This window comes from Nerophis ophidion, linkage group LG14 (assembly GCF_033978795.1).
Source record: "Nerophis ophidion isolate RoL-2023_Sa linkage group LG14, RoL_Noph_v1.0, whole genome shotgun sequence".
NCBI classification, from domain to species: domain Eukaryota; kingdom Metazoa; phylum Chordata; class Actinopteri; order Syngnathiformes; family Syngnathidae; genus Nerophis; species Nerophis ophidion.
The window spans coordinates 15,384,459-15,405,191 of NC_084624.1; the positions used below are offsets into that span (position 1 = coordinate 15,384,459).

Genomic DNA, 20,733 nt, shown 5'->3' on the forward strand with positions numbered 1-20,733 from the left:
TTAGTTTCCTCAGTTCCCAAACGTTTATTGAGTGTTGTTAAAAGAAAAGGTGATGTAACACAGTGGTGAACATGCCCTTTCCCAACTACTTTTGCATGTATTGCAGCCATGAAATTCAAAGTTAATTATTGTATGCGAAAAAATTAAAGTTAATTAGTTTGTACATCAAATATCTTGTCTTTGTAGTGCAGTCAAATGATTATAGGTTGAAAATGATTTGCAAATAATTCCCGCGACCCCAAAAGGGAATAAGCGGTAAAAAATGGAAAATGGATGTATTCAGTTTATATTTACATCTAACACAATTTCCCAACTCATATGGAAACGGGGTTTGTATATGATCAAGCCATAGTTGGCATGTATGTGTATGCCGTCTTGCCACTAAGTTTCTTTTTCATCTAGGTATTGTAGGTTTGCTGGTCAGCTTTGGCTTCCAGTCGAGTCATGAGCCAGCAGCAATGGAGAAGAGGGACTTTCTGCTCTGCACTTCCGCTTTAGATGCCATGCTGTTCTGTGAGTGACTGATAACATCCCTGTTTTTTTTTTGTTCAATCCATAAGTTGTTAAATATTTTAATTAGGGGTGTCCCCATACAATTTTTTTCCACTTCCAATACGATACCGATATTGTTGCCTTAAATCTTACAGATATTAATATGATACGATATAAGCAGTAATCAAGCATGCTTCTAATATTTTGTAGTTTGGAATATTAGAAATGGTTTGATCAAGCAAAATTACTCAGAAAAAACTTAACTTATGACAGTCCTATGCTTTGTAGTGGAGTGTAAATGGTGACCGCAAATGGTCAAAATAAATAATTAATTTAGGCCCATGGTTGAATGATGCTTACATGCCCCTGCCTTGGATAATTTGTATGTGTAAGCAATATGCAACTATAATTATTTGATACTCATTTATCTTGACAAATGTGATATTTTAAACTGCAATATTGTTCAATGAATATTCATCCTGTATGCCTAGCTTGAGTGCTTTTGTGTGCTTAGCTGTTGTGTAGCTGCTAGCTCCTACTAGCCTATAACCTATCATGTTTGCTTTTGTAAATGACTTGACTGAAGACAAAAAGACAAAAAAACACTTTTTGTGCTCTTTGGAAGACATTTAGATGTTGACTGGCTTTCCAGCTTTGCACAAGTAAACACACTGCAGGACTGCTTGTATCGGACATTACATCACACGTTTGCATGCAAGCACATATTATCCGATACTTGCTGATATTGGACAGGATATCCGCTTATCAACATTGGATCAGGACACCCCTAATTTTTATTCTAGAGCAGGGGTAGGGAACCTATGGCTCTAGAGCCAGATTTGGCTCTTTTGATGACTGCAACTGGCTCTAAGATAAATCTTAGCTGACCTTTCTTGATTGATTGATTGATTGATTGATTGATTGATTGATTAAAACTTTTTATTAGTAGATTGCACAGTACAGTACATATTCCGTACAATTGACCACTAAATGGTAACACCCGAATAAGTTTTTCAATCTGTTTAAGTCGGGGTCCACGTAAATCAATTCATGGTAACACGATAAGTAATGAATAATTCCGCTGGTAATCACAGTGTCAAACATAACGTTTAAAATATAAAACATTCTCATGCATTTTCATCCATCCATCCGGTTTCTACCGCACCTGTTCAAAAAGTCGCATTAATGGTAAGCAGTATTTTATTTATTGTTGGTTAGCCTCAAAATAACAATGTTATTAAAAAGGAAGATACTTATCATACTCTAAAAATGTTGGTCTTTCTTAAAAATGCACGCTTATAGTTGTATTCAGTGTTAAAAAAAATATATAAATGGGTCTCACGGAAATACTTTAAAAAATATTTGGCTTGTATGGCTCTCTCGGCCAAAAAGGTTCCCGACCCTTGTTCTAGAGTATGCTGAGTGTTTTTTTTTTGTCATTTAGGGTTTCTGGACACTGTCGATAGAACTTCAACACAGAAATTATGTGAAACTGCCACAGATAGATGGTACTGGTACTTTGTTTAGATCCACTTGTTTTGTTTTCGATTTGACTTATTTCAAAACAATCAATCCGCTTGATACATTTTTAATGAGGTGTCATGATGATGTATTTGTGTTGTCACACCTGTGCAATGTTTGACACAGGTGTCAGCTGTTTGCTGACGTTTCAACATACCCAGATGTCAGTAAGCGCTTCTTCATGCACTCACTTACACAGACGCTCACCTATAAGCCTCGCCTTACAGGTATATACAAAAGAGGTTGATTCAAACTTAATTTTAAATGTGAATATTGGAGATAATGGCTTTTGTTTATTCCTAGTGTCAGATGCAATTAGTCTGCAGAACAAATGGACCTTTGAAAAAGCCAGTCGGTTGCTCACCTCCCTTTTTCGCAAGGTAATTTAGAGACAAAGTTTGAAAATTGTGTCTCTTTGTTTGTGTGTGTGTGTGTGTGTGTGTGTGTCTCGAAATAGGATTTACATTTACATATAGGTATTTTGTAAAACATAATGGGTCTAGGTAACTGAGCTGAGTGTTGTGCGGTATAGTAATGTTCAATTAGTTAACGGAACTGCTGTTGATTAAAATATGAAGCAGGGGGAATTGTTGAGCTGCACTAGGGCTGTCAAACGCATACAATAATCAATCGTGATAAATCCCTTTTCTTCTATGAATAACTCACAATTACCGTGTCATTATTATAACCGTAAATAGATTTTTTTTTAATTTCTAAAATGTTTCCTTATTAAAATGTACACCAAACATGGGAGTGGATTATTTGTTTGACTCCTGCAAATGTTTATTTATTAAACTTTTTTTCTTTTTTTAACACAGCAACACAAAATGGACACAAACACAAACAGTCCTCTTTAATGGTAGGTTTATTTGTCTATTCAAACAGAGTGAAAATAGCAACAACAAAAAAAATCCAGAATTTTTTTTTTTATTATTTATTTTTTTTTACAAATTATTTCAGTAAATATATGATCCCCTACCAACCAACATTCATTGAGACTCTACAACAGGGGTCTCAAACTCAATTAAGATCGGGGGCTAAATGGAGAAAAATCCTCTCCCAAGTGGGCCGGACTGGTAAAATCACGACACGATAACGTACAAATAAAGACAACTTAAGATTGTTTTCTATGTTTAAAAATAGAACAAGCACATTCTGAAAATGTACAAATCATATATATATATTTTTTTTACACTTACACGTTGCGGTTAATAGTAGTCTGTCGTTATTTTTACTTTCTGAATACGTTATGGCATAATGCTCATCAGTCAACATTGGTGTTAATTTTCAAATTATCAAGATAAAAAACAATATCGAAATCAAATTACGGGGTGTTATTTATGTAGTTCGCTCATTTTCCTCCACTGGTGCACTAACATCATCTGGTTTATCTTTTTTACATACGTAGCATAATCTACAAAGAATTGCTATGTGACATTAGTGGACACATTTAGAACAGAAGTTTTTTTCATTCAAAAATTTTGGCTCATTTTTATACTTGGCAAACTCATCCCGCGGGCGGATAAAACCTGTTTCGGGCTGTACGTTTGACAACCATGCTCTACAAAGTAGTTACTTGTCCATGAAGCACACAAATTAGTCCTGTTAATTTAAGAACGTACTGTTCTCCTAATTAGGGCTGGGCGATATGGCCTTTTATTAATATCTCAATATTTTTAGGCCATGTCACGATACACGTAATATATCTCGATATTTTGCCTTAGCCTTGAATGAACACTTGATGCATATGATTACAGCAGTATGATGATTCTATGTGTCTTCATTAAAACATTCTTGTTCATACTTCATTAATATATGTTTATTTCAAACTTTAATGCAGAAAGGGAAATCACAACTAAGTCAATTTACCAAAACAGTATTTATTAAACAGTTATTAAGCAGTGGCACAAACATTCATGTCATTTCCAATACAGAAAGTGCAAGATTGTCAGAGACATTTTAAAACAAGCTATTAGTGCATTTTTGTGCATGATGTCACACAAGATATTTCAATAAGTGTCAAATAAACATAAGCTGCATAATAGGAAATCAAATAGTATATGTCCTTTGCTATGTGGTAGGTTCCTGCGGATGTTATCTCCTTCTGTTGTTGATTTGTTTCATACAATATTGATCTGGAAATAGTTGCTTCGGCATTTTGTTGGTGTGGCACCGAACGGAGATGTTGACATGTGGAGTTTCAAGCACTCTTCATTCTCTAACGGGTGACTTTTCAAATGATGCTACATTAGCAGTAGGTGCTACTTTTTGTAGCAACGCTTTTGCCGCATAATTTTTCAACATCTTCCCGCTTGAAGCCAAACCACTGCCAAACGATGAACCCCGTGCTGTTTTTCTTGGGAATTCATTCTTCCTGCATTTGATACCAGATTCGCACCTTCTCTCTCTCGTATTACCACCCGCACTATTCTGCAAGCATCACAGCTAACGTTACCATGTCGCTACCTGTCTGTGGGAGCGTGTGACATTGCACACGTGACGTATGTAAGAAGGTGCGCTTGTTTTATGTCTGTGAGACTGAGAGACAAGAAAGAGTGGGAAACGCATGTAATTTAATGCCCGCAGCTAAAAGCAACTCCGTGAGAACGTATACTTGAATATCACGATATAGTCATTTTCTATATCGTACAGAGACAAACCCGCGATATATCGAGTATATAGTATATCGATATATCGCCCAGCCCTACTCTTAATGTCAACTCATTAGTTCAATAAAATACATCAGTCACACATTTTTACCTCTTCTCCGCCATGGGCAAGACTAAAGATCTGTATATTGGATGGATAATAATATTGGATATTTTTGCTTATGTCAACATCAGCCAGATAGACTGAGGGCTGTCAACATAAATGGGTTTAAATACATACGGTTGCCTAATATATATACTATAAGCTGTACTGAAGGTTCCGGAATGACTTTTAACTTGACAAAATCTTGCCCGTTTAGCTTTTGGTTTGTGATCAATTAATCAGGAGGTAGGACTTCTGAATGCAAAGAAGGCTGATTTCTGTTCCAATGCTTAGAAGAAGTATGTTCTATGCACTCACAACTAACTCCTGTAAACACCATTAAAAATTCCTACCACTTAAACATGTTTTGCAGAATTTTTTTTTGGTCTTTTTAACTGTTTTTGACTGTATTTGTGTTTTTGAAAAAGCTGTCGGTGATCTTCAGTGTGGATCAGCTATTGCGTCACCTTCAGCAGGTTTTGGAAACCCACGAGGTTAACTGGAAACACGTGCTGTGCTTTCTTTCAACACTGCTGGTGTACAACCCTTCTGCGCAGCCCAGTCTGAGAGGTATTTACTGCCAAAGTGCGGCCTTCGTATAATGTAAAATTCATTACATTGATTTGCTTTTAGCTCGCAATCTGCCAATGTTCATACACAGTGTGGAGCCGCTCTCTTAAGTTAATATTCATCACCTCCTTTGCTTCAAATATTCTTACAAGTATTATTACCCCTGAAGGACCGGAGAATAAGGTTAAACATGTTACACACCAAGTGAAATCAAGCCGAAACAGACTAGAAAGGCATGCTAATTGCTAAACTTTCTTGAGACAACAGAAGAAGTGTATAGTAAAGTTTTAGAAGTGTTGATGGAAACACATTACAGCATAAAGTAAGCAGTTATTTACATGAAATTAACAGATGGATTAATAAGAGTTAGAGGGAAGATAATATAACAATGTCTTTTGCTTTGTAGCGGCCATCTATATATCGGTAGTGTTGATATCCAGGGTAGTATCATTATATGATTGATCATTATTTCTATTTTTACAAAATCTGTTTTTGTCGTTTTTGTTAACGTTTACAAACTCAGGAAATAATTCCCTGGACATAGGAGGACTCTTAAGGTCTGTTTAGTTATTGTGTACTCTTGACCTTTGGCAATTGTATGTAATAAAAAGAATAATGAACTCGTTTAAATATCCATTTTCCATCCATTTTCTACCGCTTATTCCCTTTTGGGGTCGCGGGGGGCGCTGGCGCCTATCTCAGCTTCAATCGGGCGGAAGGCGGGGTACACCCTGGACAAGTCACCACCTCATCGCAGGGCCAACACAGAGGGACAGACAACATTCACACTCACATTCACACACTAGGGCCAATTTAGTGTTGCCAATCAACCTATCCCCAGGTGCATGTCTCGTTTAAATAATGTGTTGATATTGATACACTGTCAATAACAGTCACCATTGCAATACCACAACATTAAAACATTTACGGTTAATACAAGTGATCGGTATCAGCTGATCTCACTCATAGATGATCGGTATCGGCAGCATAAAACCCTAATCGAAGCATCCCTACTTTTAGCATCTTTAATGTACAGATTAATCAAAGTGGCACCAACCTTCTTTGATGTTTATGTATGCGTCCTGTCTGAAAAAAGCCAGTTTTTGGTCACATGTTCATATTTTGTACGTCTAATAAAGACGAACATGAAAATACAAAACATTTCCAACGGTTAGCATTGCCATTGAATTAATGTAAAACCGAAATTAATTACATTCCCACACTTTCGATTATTTTGCTCATTTCCTAGCGTGCTAATTGCATATTTCTGAAAGTTTTATGTATTTTTGGCCTAAATTAAGCATTCTCATGCATAAGAATTGCAAAATAATCCCAAAATCACAAATCTACGGTACTGTTATATCACACAACAGATTATCATCAAACAAGTTGCAATATTTTTAGGTTATTTGTTGTGTTTATTAACTATGTGTGTGTGTCTTATCAATGTTTAGATGTTTTACTAAGCAGTATACGCCTGTATTTATTTTACATTCTACAATATTCGATAAATGGACAGAATTTCTAGGCGCAGCCAAGGCGTTGAGGGGATCCGGTTTGGTGGCCACGGGATTAGGTCTCTACTTTTTGCAGATGATGTAGTCCTGATGGCATCATCTGGCCGGGATCTTCAGCTTTCACTGGATTGGTTCGCAGCCGAGTGTGAAGCGACCAGAATGAGAATCAGCACCTCCAAGTCCGAGTCCATGGTTCTCGACCGGAAAAGGGTGGAGTGCCATCTCCGGGTTGGGGAGGAGACCCTGCCCCAAGTGGAGGAGTTCAAGTACCTAGGAGTCTTGTTCACGAGTGGGGGAAGAGTGGATCGTGAGATCGACAGGCAGATCGGTGCGGCGTCTTCAGTAATGCGGACGTTGTACCGATCCGTTGTGGTGAAGAAGGAGCTGAGCCGGAAGGCAAAGCTCTCAATTTACCGGTCGATCTACGTTCCCATCCTCACCTATGGTCATGAGCTTTGGGTCATGATCGAAAGGATAAGATCACGGGTACAAGCGGCCGAAATGAGTTTCCTCCGCCGGGTGGCGGGTCTCTCCCTTAGAGATAGGGTGAGAAGCTCTGCCATCCGGGAGGAGCTCAACGTAAAGCCGCTGCTCCTCCACATCGAGAGGAGCCAGATGAGGTGGTTCGGGCATCTGGTCAGGATGCCACCCGAACGCCTCCCGAGGGAGGTGTTTAGGGCACGTCCAGCTAATAGGAGGCCACGGGGAAGACCCAGGACACGTTGGGAAGACTATGTCTCCCGGCTGGCCTGGGAACGCCTCGGGATCCCCCGGGAAGAGCTAGACGAAGTGGCTGGAGAGAGGGAAGTCTGGGTTTCCCTGCTTAGGCTGCTGCCCCCGCGACCCGACCTCGGATAAGCGGAAGATGATGGATGGATGGATGGATGGAATATTCGATAAATCAAGTGTATATATGACTTTTTGGGTGTTATTCAAAGTCCAGAAGACTTAACACATCAACACAAAAATTATACAGTGGAACCTCGATTTACAAACTTATTTGGATCTTGAACAGGGTTCGTGAACTGAAAAAATTGTACAGTGAAGCAAATATCGACATAACAAACAATAAATATGAACAATGGTTTCCAGTTTCGACAAAAGTCCATATTTTAGTAAAGGTTTGTAGACTTTGAACATAATATAAAGTGCTATACAGTATTGTATATTAAACAAACATAACAAGGGGGTGATGGATCAACTTTTTTTTTATCAACAAGCCAAAACAACGAGCTGCTGTCCTCTCTATGCGCTGCTTTGCCAACACGCGCACAAACACAAAAGTCAATATGGTGTCCTCACAAACGATCAGAAAACCACAAAAATCCTTAACTTTAACAATCATGTTGCTACAATTAATAAACATATAGCAAAGTAAAATCCACTTACCATTTATATTGGTAAAGGAGGAGCTGAGGAGAAGGAAACAGATGGAGGGTAAGAGGGGAGAGGGGCGGGTCTGTGTGTTTGTGTGCCCTTGGAAGAAGCATCACTGAATGAGAGGCATTTTTTTCCTCTGCTGTGATCTTCTGGTAGTCTCTTTTCCAGAAAAGACCAGTTTCATCCCAATTAAAACTTGCTGTGGTACGAAGCCTGTTTTGTCAATTCGTCCATTCCCGCAAGCGCCATTAGTGTATTCCTCGCAAATACTGTAGACTTTTTTTTAAATCCAAAGTAAGTCCCTTCGTTGCTCGCTGGTCTGCTTAGTTTTTGGGACTCGTTAAGTTAGCAATCTGTACAAAACCTGTCAAAAGACAAAAAATCACAGAAATGGCACGCACTAAGCGCTGAATAGTGATAGTAGTGTACTTTTACTGCACAGCAAGTGACATGATGGGCTCCGCCTTTCCAAAAAGACTATGCCCTGCGGACACAAAATGAATTAATAAAGCCTTTGTACATAGGAGGCATATTTGGCTCGATCTTAAAGTTTGTAAATTTAAAAGTTTGCAAATAGAGAGGTTCATAAAATCGAGGTTCACTGTATTTAAAAGGTCGTTAACAGGATTTTTTAAGCAGAAATTCAATCATTGTGGTTGGGTCTGGAACCGATTAACACAACAATGGGCGACAGTATGCCAATAATATAAAAAACAAATATTTGTTTATTTTCCTACCTCTCTATGCTGTTTGCTTAATAATAAAAATATAATATGAAGATGACATGCTTTATTCCTTCTTTTACATCTCAGAGCTTCTGTCCCGACTGCTGACTTCTGCATTTGAAGGTTATGACTTGGAGAGCATGATAACTGCCTTCTTGTTGGCACGACAGGGGGCGCTGCAGGGGCCTGCCATCTTTCCCTCCTACTGCGACTGGTTCAAGGTTCAATATCCTTTCAGTGTTCTGTCTAAAGATCTCCTAATTCTAATAATGATGTTGCTTGAATCTCAACAACCTGCAAGTGGAGTCCGGTGCATTTCCATAAATTAGAATATTGTGGGAAATGTATTTACTTCAGTAGTTCCTTTCAAAAAGTTAAACACATATAGATTAATTATACAATGGTACACTCTTTTCATATATTTGATGTTTGGCCAACTTTTTTGGCAAAATCTTTCATGATTTTTGAATACTGTCTTGCCTCAGTTATTGTACGTCCAAACAATGCATGTAAAAAACTACGATGTGTACACGTATCATTCTGTTGAATGTAGTGTCCAAACAAATACGGTAATTAACGTGGTGGTGACTCAGTCAATATAAATTTCTTTCTTAAAAATGACTGCAAAATAATTCACCATGGGGCCAAAGAAAGGTGTGAGTAGCAGCACTTTGATGAAGAAGTTGAGAAACACTACTTAATCCCAGAAATAACTTGTACAAAGGTGACATTTGTGTGGCTCCCGACACCTTTTCCGCTCATCGCCGTCCTCGCTAACAAGAGTCTTGAAAAAGTTAAAAGGGATGTTTAAATGTTGACTCATACAAACCCCGTTTCCATATGAGTTGGGAAATTGTGTTAGATGTAATTATAAACGGAATACAATGATTTGCAAATCCTTTTCAACCCATATTCAGTTGAATGCACTACAAAGACAAGATATTTGATGTTCAAACTCATAAACTTAATTTTCTTTTTGCAAATAATAATTAACTTAGAATTTCATGGTTGCAACATGTGCCAAAGTAGTTGGTAAAGGGCATGTTCACCACTGTGTTACATCACCTTTTCTTTTAATAACACTCAATAAACGTTTGGGAACTGAGGAAACTATTTGTTGAAGCTTTGAAAGTGGAATTCTTTCCCATTTTTGTTTTATGTAGAGCTTCAGTCGTTCAACAGTCCGGGGTCTCTGCTGTCGTATTTTATGCTTCATAATGCGCCACACATTTTCGATGGGAGACAGGACTGGACTGCAGGCGGACCAGGAAAGTATCCGCACTCTTTCATTACGAAGCCACGCTGTTGTAACACGTGCTGAATGTGGCTTGGCATTGTCTTGCTGAAATAAGCAGGGGTGTCCATGAAAAAGACGGCCCTTAGATGACTGCATATGCTGTTCCAAAACCTGTATGTACTTTTCAGCATTAATGGTGCCTTCACAGATGTGTAAGTTACCCATGCCTTGGGCACTAATGCACTCCCATACCATCACAGATGCTGGCTTTTGAACTTTGCGTCGATAACAGTTTGGATGGTTCGCTTCCCCTGTGGTCGGGATAACACGATGTCGAATATTTCCAAAAACAATTTGAAATGTGGACTCGTCAGACCACAGAATATTTTTCCACTTTGCATCAGTCCATCTTAGATGATCTCGGGCCCAGAGATGCCGGCGGCGTGTCTGGATGTTGTTGATAAATGGCTTTCGCTTTGCATTGTAGAGCTTTAACTTGCACTTACAGATGTAGCGACAAACTGTATTTAGTGACAGTGGTTTTCTGAAGTGTTCATGAGCCCATTTGGTGATACCCTTTAGAGATTGATGTAGGGCTGGGCGATGTAACGATATATACGATATATCGCGGGTTTGTCTCTGTGCGATATAGAAAATGACTATATCGTAATATTCAAGTATACTTTCTCACGCAGTTGCTTTAGATGCTGGCATTCAGGCTCTTCTCACTCTTTCCTGACTCTCCTCACAGACAAGCAGGCGCACATTCTTACATATGTCTTAACTGTCACGTCTTTGTCACGTACACGCCCTCGCCCAGCAGAGAGGTAGCGGCGTGGCTAACGTTAGCTGCTAACATAGCCGTACGAGACAAAGAAGGTGCGGGTTTGGTAACAAATGAACGAAGACTTAATTCACAATAAAAACACCAGGGTTTCCATCGTCTGGCAGTGGTTTGGCTTCAAGTGGGAATAGGTCAAACAGACAACCGTAATTTGTCAAGTGGGGGGGGGGAAGCCTTGCTATAAAATGTAGCATTACTGCTAATATGTCGCATCATTTGAAAAGTCACTCGCTAGAGAATGAAGAGAATTTCATAACGTCTGTAGTAACCTACCACATAGTGAAGGACGAATACTATTTGATTTCCTATTATGCAGCTTATTTTTATTTGACACTTAAAATGTCTCTGACAATCTTGCACTTTATGTTTTGGGAATGACTTGAATGTTTGTCCCACTGCTTAATAACTTTATTGAATACACTTTTGGTCAATTGACTTAGTTGTGATTTCCCTCTCTGCATGAAAGTTTAAAAGTAGCATTTATTAATGCAGTATGAAGAAGAATGTTTGAATGTAGACACATAGAATCATCATACTGCTGTGATTATATGCATCAAGTGTTCATTCAAGGCCAAGGCAAAATATTGTAATATATATCGTATATTGCGATATGGCCTAAAAATATTGCGATATTAAAGAAAGGCAATATCGCCCAGCCCTAGATTGATGTCAGTTTTTGATACAGTGCCGTCTGAGGGATCGAAGGTCACGGTCATTCATTGTTGGTTTCCGGCCATGCCGCTTACGTGGAGTGATTTCTCCATATTATTTGAACCTTTTGATGATATTATGGATCGTAGATGTTGAAATCTTGATGAAACGTTGTTCTTAAACCGTTTGACTATTTGCTCACGCAGTTGTGGACAAAGGAGTGTACCTCGCCCCATCTTTTCTTGTGAAACACTGAGCATTTTTTGGGAAGCTGTTTTTATACCCAATCATGGCACCCACCTGTTCCCAATTGGCCTGCACACCTGTGGGATGTTCCAAAAAAGTGTTTGATGAGCATTAATAAACTTTATCAGTATTTATTGCCACCTTTCCCAACTTCTTTGTCACATGTTGCTGGCATCAAATTCTAAAGTTATTGATTATTTAAAAAATATATATATATATATATATTTATCAGTTTGAACATCAAATATGTTGTCTTTGTATCATATTCAACTGAATATGGGTTGAAAATGATTTGCAAATCATTGTATTCCGTTTATATTTACATCTAACACAATTTCCCAACTCATATGGAAACGGGGTTTGTAAATCACTGTATCAATCCATCCATTTTCTACCGCTTATCCCTTTTGGGGTCTCGGAGGGTGCTGGAGCCTATCTCAGCTGCATTCGGGCGGTAGGCAGGGTACACTCTGGACAAGTCGCCACCTCATCGCAGGGCCAAAACAGTATATATATTTCAAATTGTTTTTCTGCATGTGAAACTATAAATATTCTCTCTAATATGTGTTTTCTCTTCATATGTGTAGGTATATGGAACAGATTAATATTTCTTATGGCAAAAATGGCTTATGCATTTGTAAGATTCGCTGATTGCTTGCTGGCAGCTAGCAATTCTAATTGGTAGCTGGCAGCTAGCGAGCTAAACACATTGCTGTCTTAACAAACAAGCTATTTAACTGTGCACATTGATCCTACAGGCTGTGCTCTCTCAGAAAGGGTCGATAAGTACAATGATCTAATGGGAACTGAACCCATGTGACATCACGTAAACTGGAAGTGATACCTTTACAAAACTTTTGCAAATTACAATGGAAGATACACATATTTAAACTTTCACATAACAATAATAATGTTTTTCAGTAGCCAGAACAATATTTAATGTTTCTTTGCAAAGGAAAGTGCGTGCATGTGTGTGAAAATGGATTATATACGTGTTGCGTTTTTCTACATTCAAGATGCTCAAATCTCTTTGACACTATTACTATTTACACCTTTTGATAATGCAGCATCAGGAGCAACTGAGGGTTCTGTATCTTGCTCAACGATACTTCGACATGGTCACAGGGGGACGAACCTGTGTTTATAAGCAGCAACACGCACACGACTGCAAGGCATACTGGGTGACACAGAGTACACTAATGGTTGTGATATAAACAATTTTAACACTCTTAGTAATATGAGCCACGCTGTGAAGCCACACCAAAGAAGATTGACAAACACATTTCGGGAGAACATCCTCACAGTAACACAACTTAATACTAAGGATTATTATACTTTACATAAAATAAAAGAACTAATTCAGTATGTCATGAAATTGGAATACTGTATTATGAAAAAGTAACATCTTATGGACTGCAAAAGCTTCCTGAGCCTTTAAATTGTGTCTGTCTGATATGAACTACTGAACTACTACTAAATTTTTGCATGATATTCTAATTAATTGAAATGCACCTGTAAATAAATACTGTAGCTCCAATTAACAGTAAAAGTTATGTTTCATGTAGTACATCAGCATCTTCAGATGTGTGCTGGGGTCTATCCCAAGTGATTATGGACGTGAAAACATTAATACTTTGGTGTTTATAGAGAGAGAGAGAGAAAAAAAGAATTCCAGTATTGCCTTTTTTGATTAATGTCCTTGTTGCAGGGGTGTTTTGGTGGGGCCAGTGGTTTCCACGCAACCAGCAAGAAATCTTTGGTGTTCTTGCTCAAATTCCTGTCTGACTTGGTGCCCTTTGAACCCCCACAGTACCTCAAGGTAACCTTTTACTACGGCAACTGATAACACTACCAATATTTGTTTCATATTGAAAAAATAGCATGTCAGGATGCAGGCGTAACTGAGTGATATTGTTCTGGTAAGAACAGTATCAAAATAGTTCAAACAGGCTTACATTAGGCTCCTTCCCAAAGAGCCTGGAAAATGTTTGTGGACTATTCTTAAAAGCCTGGTGGATGTCGGAAAACCAATCAGTTAAAATACATGTATTTATAAATTGATAGGATTGTCTTCAAATAGTCAAAGATTTGACGATTCGATTCAGAGGAGTCTGATTTGACAATCAACCTCACAGCCGACTCGTCTGATATTAAACCAAGCTGCCTTCTGCGTAAGAGGGAGGTGCAGGTAATACATGCTGAGGCCCCCCGCCAACAGCAGGTGTGTTGGGGTGATAGATTGATTGCGTTCATCATGGGTTCTTTAGATATTAGTAAAATACTCTTTTGTACAGAAAAAATAGTTTTTAGAGAAAACGTGATGATTTTTATCTGCTTACAATTTTGTCGCAATGCCAATCGCTGCTCCGGGGCGCAGCTTCTTGGTGTGATGTTATTAGCTGTATTCTGGTCCAGCCCTTACGCCCAATATTATAAATTATAATGCACACAACAACGTTTTACAAAGAGTGCTGGGAGGAACTTTCTTTCCACTCAAGATGACTTGACTTTATTAATTCATGCTTGCAATGGAGCCGAGGCCTCAGTGAAAAAACAGCTCAACTTTACAATAAATATCAAACAAACAACAATAAAAAAATGAAAAGAACAGACAGTATTTTAAACATTTTGAACATTCTCAGGGCAGCAGCAGCATGGAAACGGTTAGCATTCTGGTATATGACTATATTACTTATTTAATTATATAGTGTCTTTATACAGCTTAATTGTAGCGTGCAGGCTAGAGTTTTTAAGTCTCTTTGTCTTTGCTCTGGGCTCGGGTTCAGCCAGCTTATGTTGGTTCCTCAATGTCCTGGCAGTGCGGCTGCCTCGTGTTGGAGGTAGCAGGTCATGCAAAGGATGTTGGCTCATCATGCATATCCCTGACCAGCTTCACTGCAGTCTCCTCTCTCCTGGTCTGGAGTGATGGTAGGAGTAGTGAGATGTTTCCAGCTCTCTTCGTAATGATTCTACAGGCACGTTTCCGGACTCGCTCTAGCTCTGCGTGTTGTTTTTTGGAGCAGCCCACTAAGAGCACTTAGCTTTATTCAAGACACGGCCTGATGAGAGTGGTGTAGATGGTAACAAGGTCGTCTGCAGGTAGTCCATGTCTCGCTTGGAGGCGGTTTTTATTGCCTTCTCGATGTGCACATCTCCAGTCAGGTTTTGGTCGAGGTGGTAACCCAGGTACTTTGTTGTTTCCACGACAGGGACCTCCTGTCCCCCCAACATCAGTGCAGGAGGTTGTGGTGGATTTCGGGCAAAACTTATCCGGAGTTCGACCGACTTCTTCCCGTTGAGTAACATTTTCTTATTTGCTGCCCATTCGTCCAGCCTTCGTGCCTCCTGGCACATGGTTTTGCCTGACATGATGCTGGATATGGGGATCGCTCTCGATAACCCGATGTCGTTTGCATATCCGACATCAAGGGTGTCCTCAAAAGATGATCCCCTGCTGGCCCCACTATGGACTGGACTCTCACACTATTTACTAGATCCACTCGACAACCATTGCACCGGTCACCCAGGGGGCGGGGGTTCCCACATCTGTGGTCCCCTCCAAGGTTTCTCAACACATCCCATTGGGTTGAATTTTTTTCTTGCCCTGATGTGGGATCTGAGCCATGGATGTCATTGTGGCTTGTGCAGCCCTTTTGAGACACTTGTGATTTAGGGATGTATAAATAAACTTTGATTGATTGATTGATTGTTTTTGACATGGAGGATATGATTGAGGCTTGTCGGGACTCACTGTTGTCAGACACGAAACACGCCATGCCGTGGCACACCTCTTGCCAGTCAAACCCTGTGGTATGCCCAGAGGTGTAGCGCTTATTTTGCAAAGGTAATGACCTTTCACTGGTTTGCATACGGAAACTATGTTATGATTTTTACTTTCTCTATTTAATCACGTGAGATATGTCCTCTTGGTGCGAGGCCATGCAGAGCCGAGAACCTCACTAACTGTGGTTTGTTCTGTCGTTAAAGGCCTTCTGAAATGAGATTTTCTAATTCAAACGGGGATAGCAGGTCCATTCTTTGTGTCATACTCGCGATATTGCCATATTTTTGCTGAAAGGATTTAGTAGAGAACCATCCATCATCCATCCATCATCTTCCGCTTATCCGAGGTCGGGTCGCGGGGGCAGCAGCCTAAGCAGGGAAGCCCAGACTTCCCTATCTCCAGCCACTTCGTCTAGCTCTTCCCGGGGGATCCCGAGGCGTTCCCAGGCCAGCCGGGAGACATAGTCTTTCCAACGTGTCCTGGGTCTTCCCCGTGGCCTCCTACCGGTTGGACGTGCCCTAAACACCTCCCTAGGGAGGCGTTCGGGTGGCATCCTGACCAGATGCCCGAACCACCTCATCTGGCTCCTCTCGATGTGGAGGAGCAGCGGCTTTACGTTGAGTTCCTCCCGGATGGCAGAGCTTCTCACCCTATCTCTAAGGGAGAGCCCCGCCACACGGCGGAGGAAACTCATTTCGGCCGCTTGTACCCGTGATCTTATCCTTTCGGTCATGACCCAAAGCTCATGACCATAGGTGAGGATGGGAACGTAGATCGACCGGTAAATTGAGAGCTTTGCCTTCCGGCTCAGCTCCTTCTTCACCACAACGGATCGATACAACGTCCGCATTACTGAAGACGCCGCACCGATCCGCCTGTCGATCTCACGATCCACTCTTCCCTCACTCGTGAACAAGACTCCTAGGTACTTGAACTCCTCCACTTGGGGCAGGGTCTCCTCCCCAACCCGGAGATGGCACTCCACCCTTTTCCGGGCGAGAACCATGGACTCGGACTTGGAGGTGCTGATTCTCATTCCGGTCACTTCACACTCGGCTGCGAACCGATCCAGAGAGAGCTGAAGATCCCGGCCAGATGAAGCCATGAGGACTACATCATCTGCAAAAAGCAGAGACCTAATCCCGTGGCCACCAAACCGGAATCCCTCAACGCCTTGACTGCGCCTAGAAATTCTGTCCATAAAAGTTATGAACAGAATCGGTGACAAAGGACAGCCTTGGCGGAGTCCAACCTTCACTGGAAACGTGTCCGACTTACTGCCAGCAATGCGGACCAAGCTCTGACACTGATCATACAGGGAGCGGACTGCCACAATAAGACATTCCGATACCCCATACTCTCTGAGCACTCCCCACAGGACTTCCCGAGGGACACGGTCGAATGCCTTCTCCAAGTCCACAAAGCACATGTAGACTGGTTGGGCAAACTCCCATTCACCCTCAAGAACCCTGCCGAGAGTATAGAGCTGGTCCACAGTTCCACGACCAGGACGAAAACCACACTGTTCCTCCTGAATCCGAGGTTCGACTATCCGGCGAAGCCTCCTCTCCAGTACACCTGAATAAACCTTACCGGGAAGGCTGAGGAGTGTGATCCCACGATAGTTGGAACACACCCTCCGGTCCCCCTTCTTAAAGAGAGTGACCACCACCCCGGTCTGCCAATCCAGAGGTACCGCCCCCGATGTCCACGCGATGCTGCAGAGTCTTGTCAACCAAGACAGCCCCACAGCATCCAGAGCCTTAAGGAACTCCGGGCGGATCTCATCCACCCCCGGGGCCTTGCCGCCGAGGAGCTTTTTAACTACCTCAGCGACCTCAGCCCCAGAAATAGGAGAGTCCACTACAGATTCCCCAGGCACCGCTTCCTCAAAGAAAGACGTGTTGGTGGGATTGAGGAGGTCTTCGAAGTATTCCCTCCACCGATCCACAACATCCGCAGTCGAAGTCAGCAGAACACCATCCGCACCATACACGGTGTTGATAGTGCACTGCTTCCCCTTCCTGAGGCGCCGTATGGTGGTCCAGAATCGCTTCGAAGCCGTCCGGAAGTCGTTTTCCATGGCTTCCCCGAACTCTTCCCATGTCTGAGTTTTTGCCTCCGCGACCGCTAAAGCTGCACACCGCTTGGCCCGTCGGTACCCGTCCACTGCCTCCGGAGTCCTATGAGCCAAAAGAACCCGATAGGACTCCTTCTTCAGCTTGACGGCATCCCTCACTGCTGGTGTCCACCAACGGGTTCTGGGATTACCGCCACGACAGGCACCAACTACCTTGCGGCCACAGCTCCAATCAGCCGCCTCGACAATAGAGGTGCGGAACATGGTCCACTCGGACTCAATGTCCCGCACCTCCCTCGTGACATGTTCAAAGTTCTCCCGGAGGTGTGAATTGAAACTCTCTCTGACAGGAGACTCTGCCAGACGTTCCCAGCAGACCCTCACAATGCGCTTGGGCCTGCCAGGTCTGTCCGGCATCCTCCCCCACCATCGCAGCCAACTCACCACCAGGTGGTGATCGGTAGAAAGCTCCGCCCCTCTCTTCACCCGAGTGTCCAAAACATAAGGCCGCAAATCCGATGACACAACTACAAAGTCGATCATGGAACTGCGGCCTAGGGTGTCCTGGTGCCAAGTGCACATATGGACACCCTTATGTTTGAACATGGTGTTTGTTATCGACAAACTGTGACGAGCACAAAAGTCCAATAACAAAACACCACTCGGGTTCAGATCCGGGCGACCATTCTTCCCAATCACGCCTCTCCAGGTTTCACTGTCGTTGCCAACATGAGCGTTGAAGTCTCCCAGTAGGACAAGGGAATCACCCGGAGGAGCACTTTCCAGTACTCCCTCGAGTGTACCCAAAAAGGGTGGGTATTCTGAACTGCTGTTTGGTGCGTAAGCACAAACAACAGTCAGGATCCGTCCCCCCACCCGAAGGCGAAGGGAAGCTACCCTCTCGTCCACTGGGTTGAACTCAAACGTACAGGCTTTGAGCCGGGGGGCAACCAGAATTGCCACCCCAGCCCGTCGCCTCTCACTGCCGGCAACGCCAGAGTGGAAGAGGGTCCAGTCCCTCTCGAGAGAACTGGTTCCAGAGCCCTTGCTGTGCGTCGAGGTGAGTCCGACTATATCCAGCCGGAACTTCTCTACCTCGCGCACTAGCTCAGGCTCCTTCCCCCCCAGTGAGGTGACGTTCCACGTCCCAAGAGCTAGCTTCTGTAGCCGAGGATCGGACCGCCAAGTGCCCTGCCTTCGGCTGCCGCCCAGCTCACAATGCACCCGACCTCTATGGCCCCTCCTATGAGTGGTGAGCCCATTGGAGGGATGACCCACGTTGCCTCTTCGGGCTGTGCCCGGCCGGGCCCCATGGGAACAGGCCCGACCACCAGGCGCTCGCCATCGTGCCCCAACTCCGGGCCTGGCTCCAGAGCGGGGCCCCGGTGACCCACGTCCGGGCGAGGGAAATCTGGGTTCATTTCGTTGTAATTCCATAGAAGTCTTTGAGCTGCTCTTTGTCTGATCACTCACCTAGGACCTGTTTGTCTTGGGAGACCCTACCAGGGGGCATGAAAACCCCCAGACAACATAGCTCCTAGGATCATTGGGACACGCAAACTCCTCTACCACGGTAAGGTAGCAGCTCAGAGAGGAGAGAACACCGCTTTAGTGGAGAACATCGACGATAAAGTTCGCAACTTTTGGTGCTGATAAAAAAGCCTTGCCTTCACCGGAAGTCGCAGACGATGACGTCACAAGGGTGAGGGCTCCTCACGTCCTCACATTGTTTATAATGGGAGCCTCCAGCGGCAAGAGCTATTCGGACCGACAAAACGACAATTTCCCCATTAATTTGAGCGAGGATGAAATATTTGTGGATGATGATATTGATAGGGAAGGACTACAAAAAAAAAAACAATAATTAAATAAAATAAAAAGTGACGGCTCCGGGCGGCGGCAGTGTAAGCGTTTCCGATGTAATTAGACACATTTTCTAGGATAATTCTGGAAGATCCCTTATCTGCTTATTGTTTTAATAATGTTTTAGTGAGATTGTAAAGACATACCTCGAGGTCGGATGGCTGCGGTGAACACGCAGTGTCTCAGAGAGAAGACGAGGAGCCAAGCTCACAGCTGCCTTTTAAACAGCTAGTGCAGGAGGACGAATAATCCAATGACGTCTCCGGTAAGATATATATCACAATTTTCCCATCCAAAAACATGCTGGTTGACGTAGAGAAACATGTTCGCTTGACCGCTATGTGTTAAAAACAAAGAAACACCGGCTGTGTCTCGGTGCTAAAGACAGCTGCAATACACCGCTTTCCACCAAGAGCATTGTTCTTTATAGTCTCCATTATTAATTGAACAAATTGAAAAAGATTCAGCAACACAGATGTCAAGAATACTGTTTTATTACGCGATGAAAAGAGATGACTTTTAGCTGCAAATAGTGCTGCGCTAATATTTCCTGACAGTCCGTGACATCACGCGCACATGTCATCATTCCGCGACGTTTTCAACAAGAAACTCAGCGGGAAATTTAAAATTGTAATTTAGTAAACTAAACCGGCCGTATTGGCATGTGTTGCAATGTTAATATTTCATCATTGATGTATAAACTATCAGACTGCGTGGTCGGTAGTAGTGGGTTTCAGTAGGCCTTTTAGCCATTTTTGAGGTGGCAAAGACATAAACAAAATATTTGTTTTGTTCACATGAATGAAAGACAGTATTCCTTTATGATTATATTTATTAACTTTGGGAAATTCAGTGAGACAAGTCCTAGAGCACATCCACTACATTACTGAGACCTAGTGACCAGTCAGTATACACTACTACATCCATCCATCCATTTTCTACCGCTTGTCCCTTTTGGGTTCGTGGGCGGTGCTGGAGCCTATCTCAGCTGCATTCGGTTGGAAGGCGGTATACACCCTGGACAAGTCGCCATCTCATCGCAGGGCCAACACATATCATCATCTATTTATTT

General features: G+C 42.3%; 1 protein-coding gene across 5 annotated transcripts in view; it reads left to right on the forward strand.

Annotated features, from left to right (window-relative positions):
- The window catches only part of LOC133568186 (Fanconi anemia group A protein-like), a 115,392-nt gene that overhangs the window by 34,002 nt on the left and 60,657 nt on the right, over positions 1 to 20,733 (forward strand). For 4 of the 5 annotated variants that reach the window (XR_009809547.1, XM_061919937.1, XM_061919939.1 and 1 more), the window contains exons 8-14: positions 403 to 513; positions 1,937 to 2,000; positions 2,140 to 2,240; positions 2,317 to 2,393; positions 5,193 to 5,334; positions 9,044 to 9,177; positions 13,643 to 13,753. Coding sequence is in view for 4 of the 5 variants with exons in the window: in XM_061919937.1 (XP_061775921.1) it covers positions 403 to 513; positions 1,937 to 2,000; positions 2,140 to 2,240; positions 2,317 to 2,393; positions 5,193 to 5,334; positions 9,044 to 9,177; positions 13,643 to 13,753 (740 nt within the window). In the remaining variant the exon portion in view is untranslated. Of the gene's footprint in view, positions 1 to 402; positions 514 to 1,936; positions 2,001 to 2,139; positions 2,241 to 2,316; positions 2,394 to 5,192; positions 5,335 to 9,043; positions 9,178 to 13,642; positions 13,754 to 20,733 lie in introns of those variants that run through there. The other variant, XM_061919940.1, reaches the window with a different exon arrangement.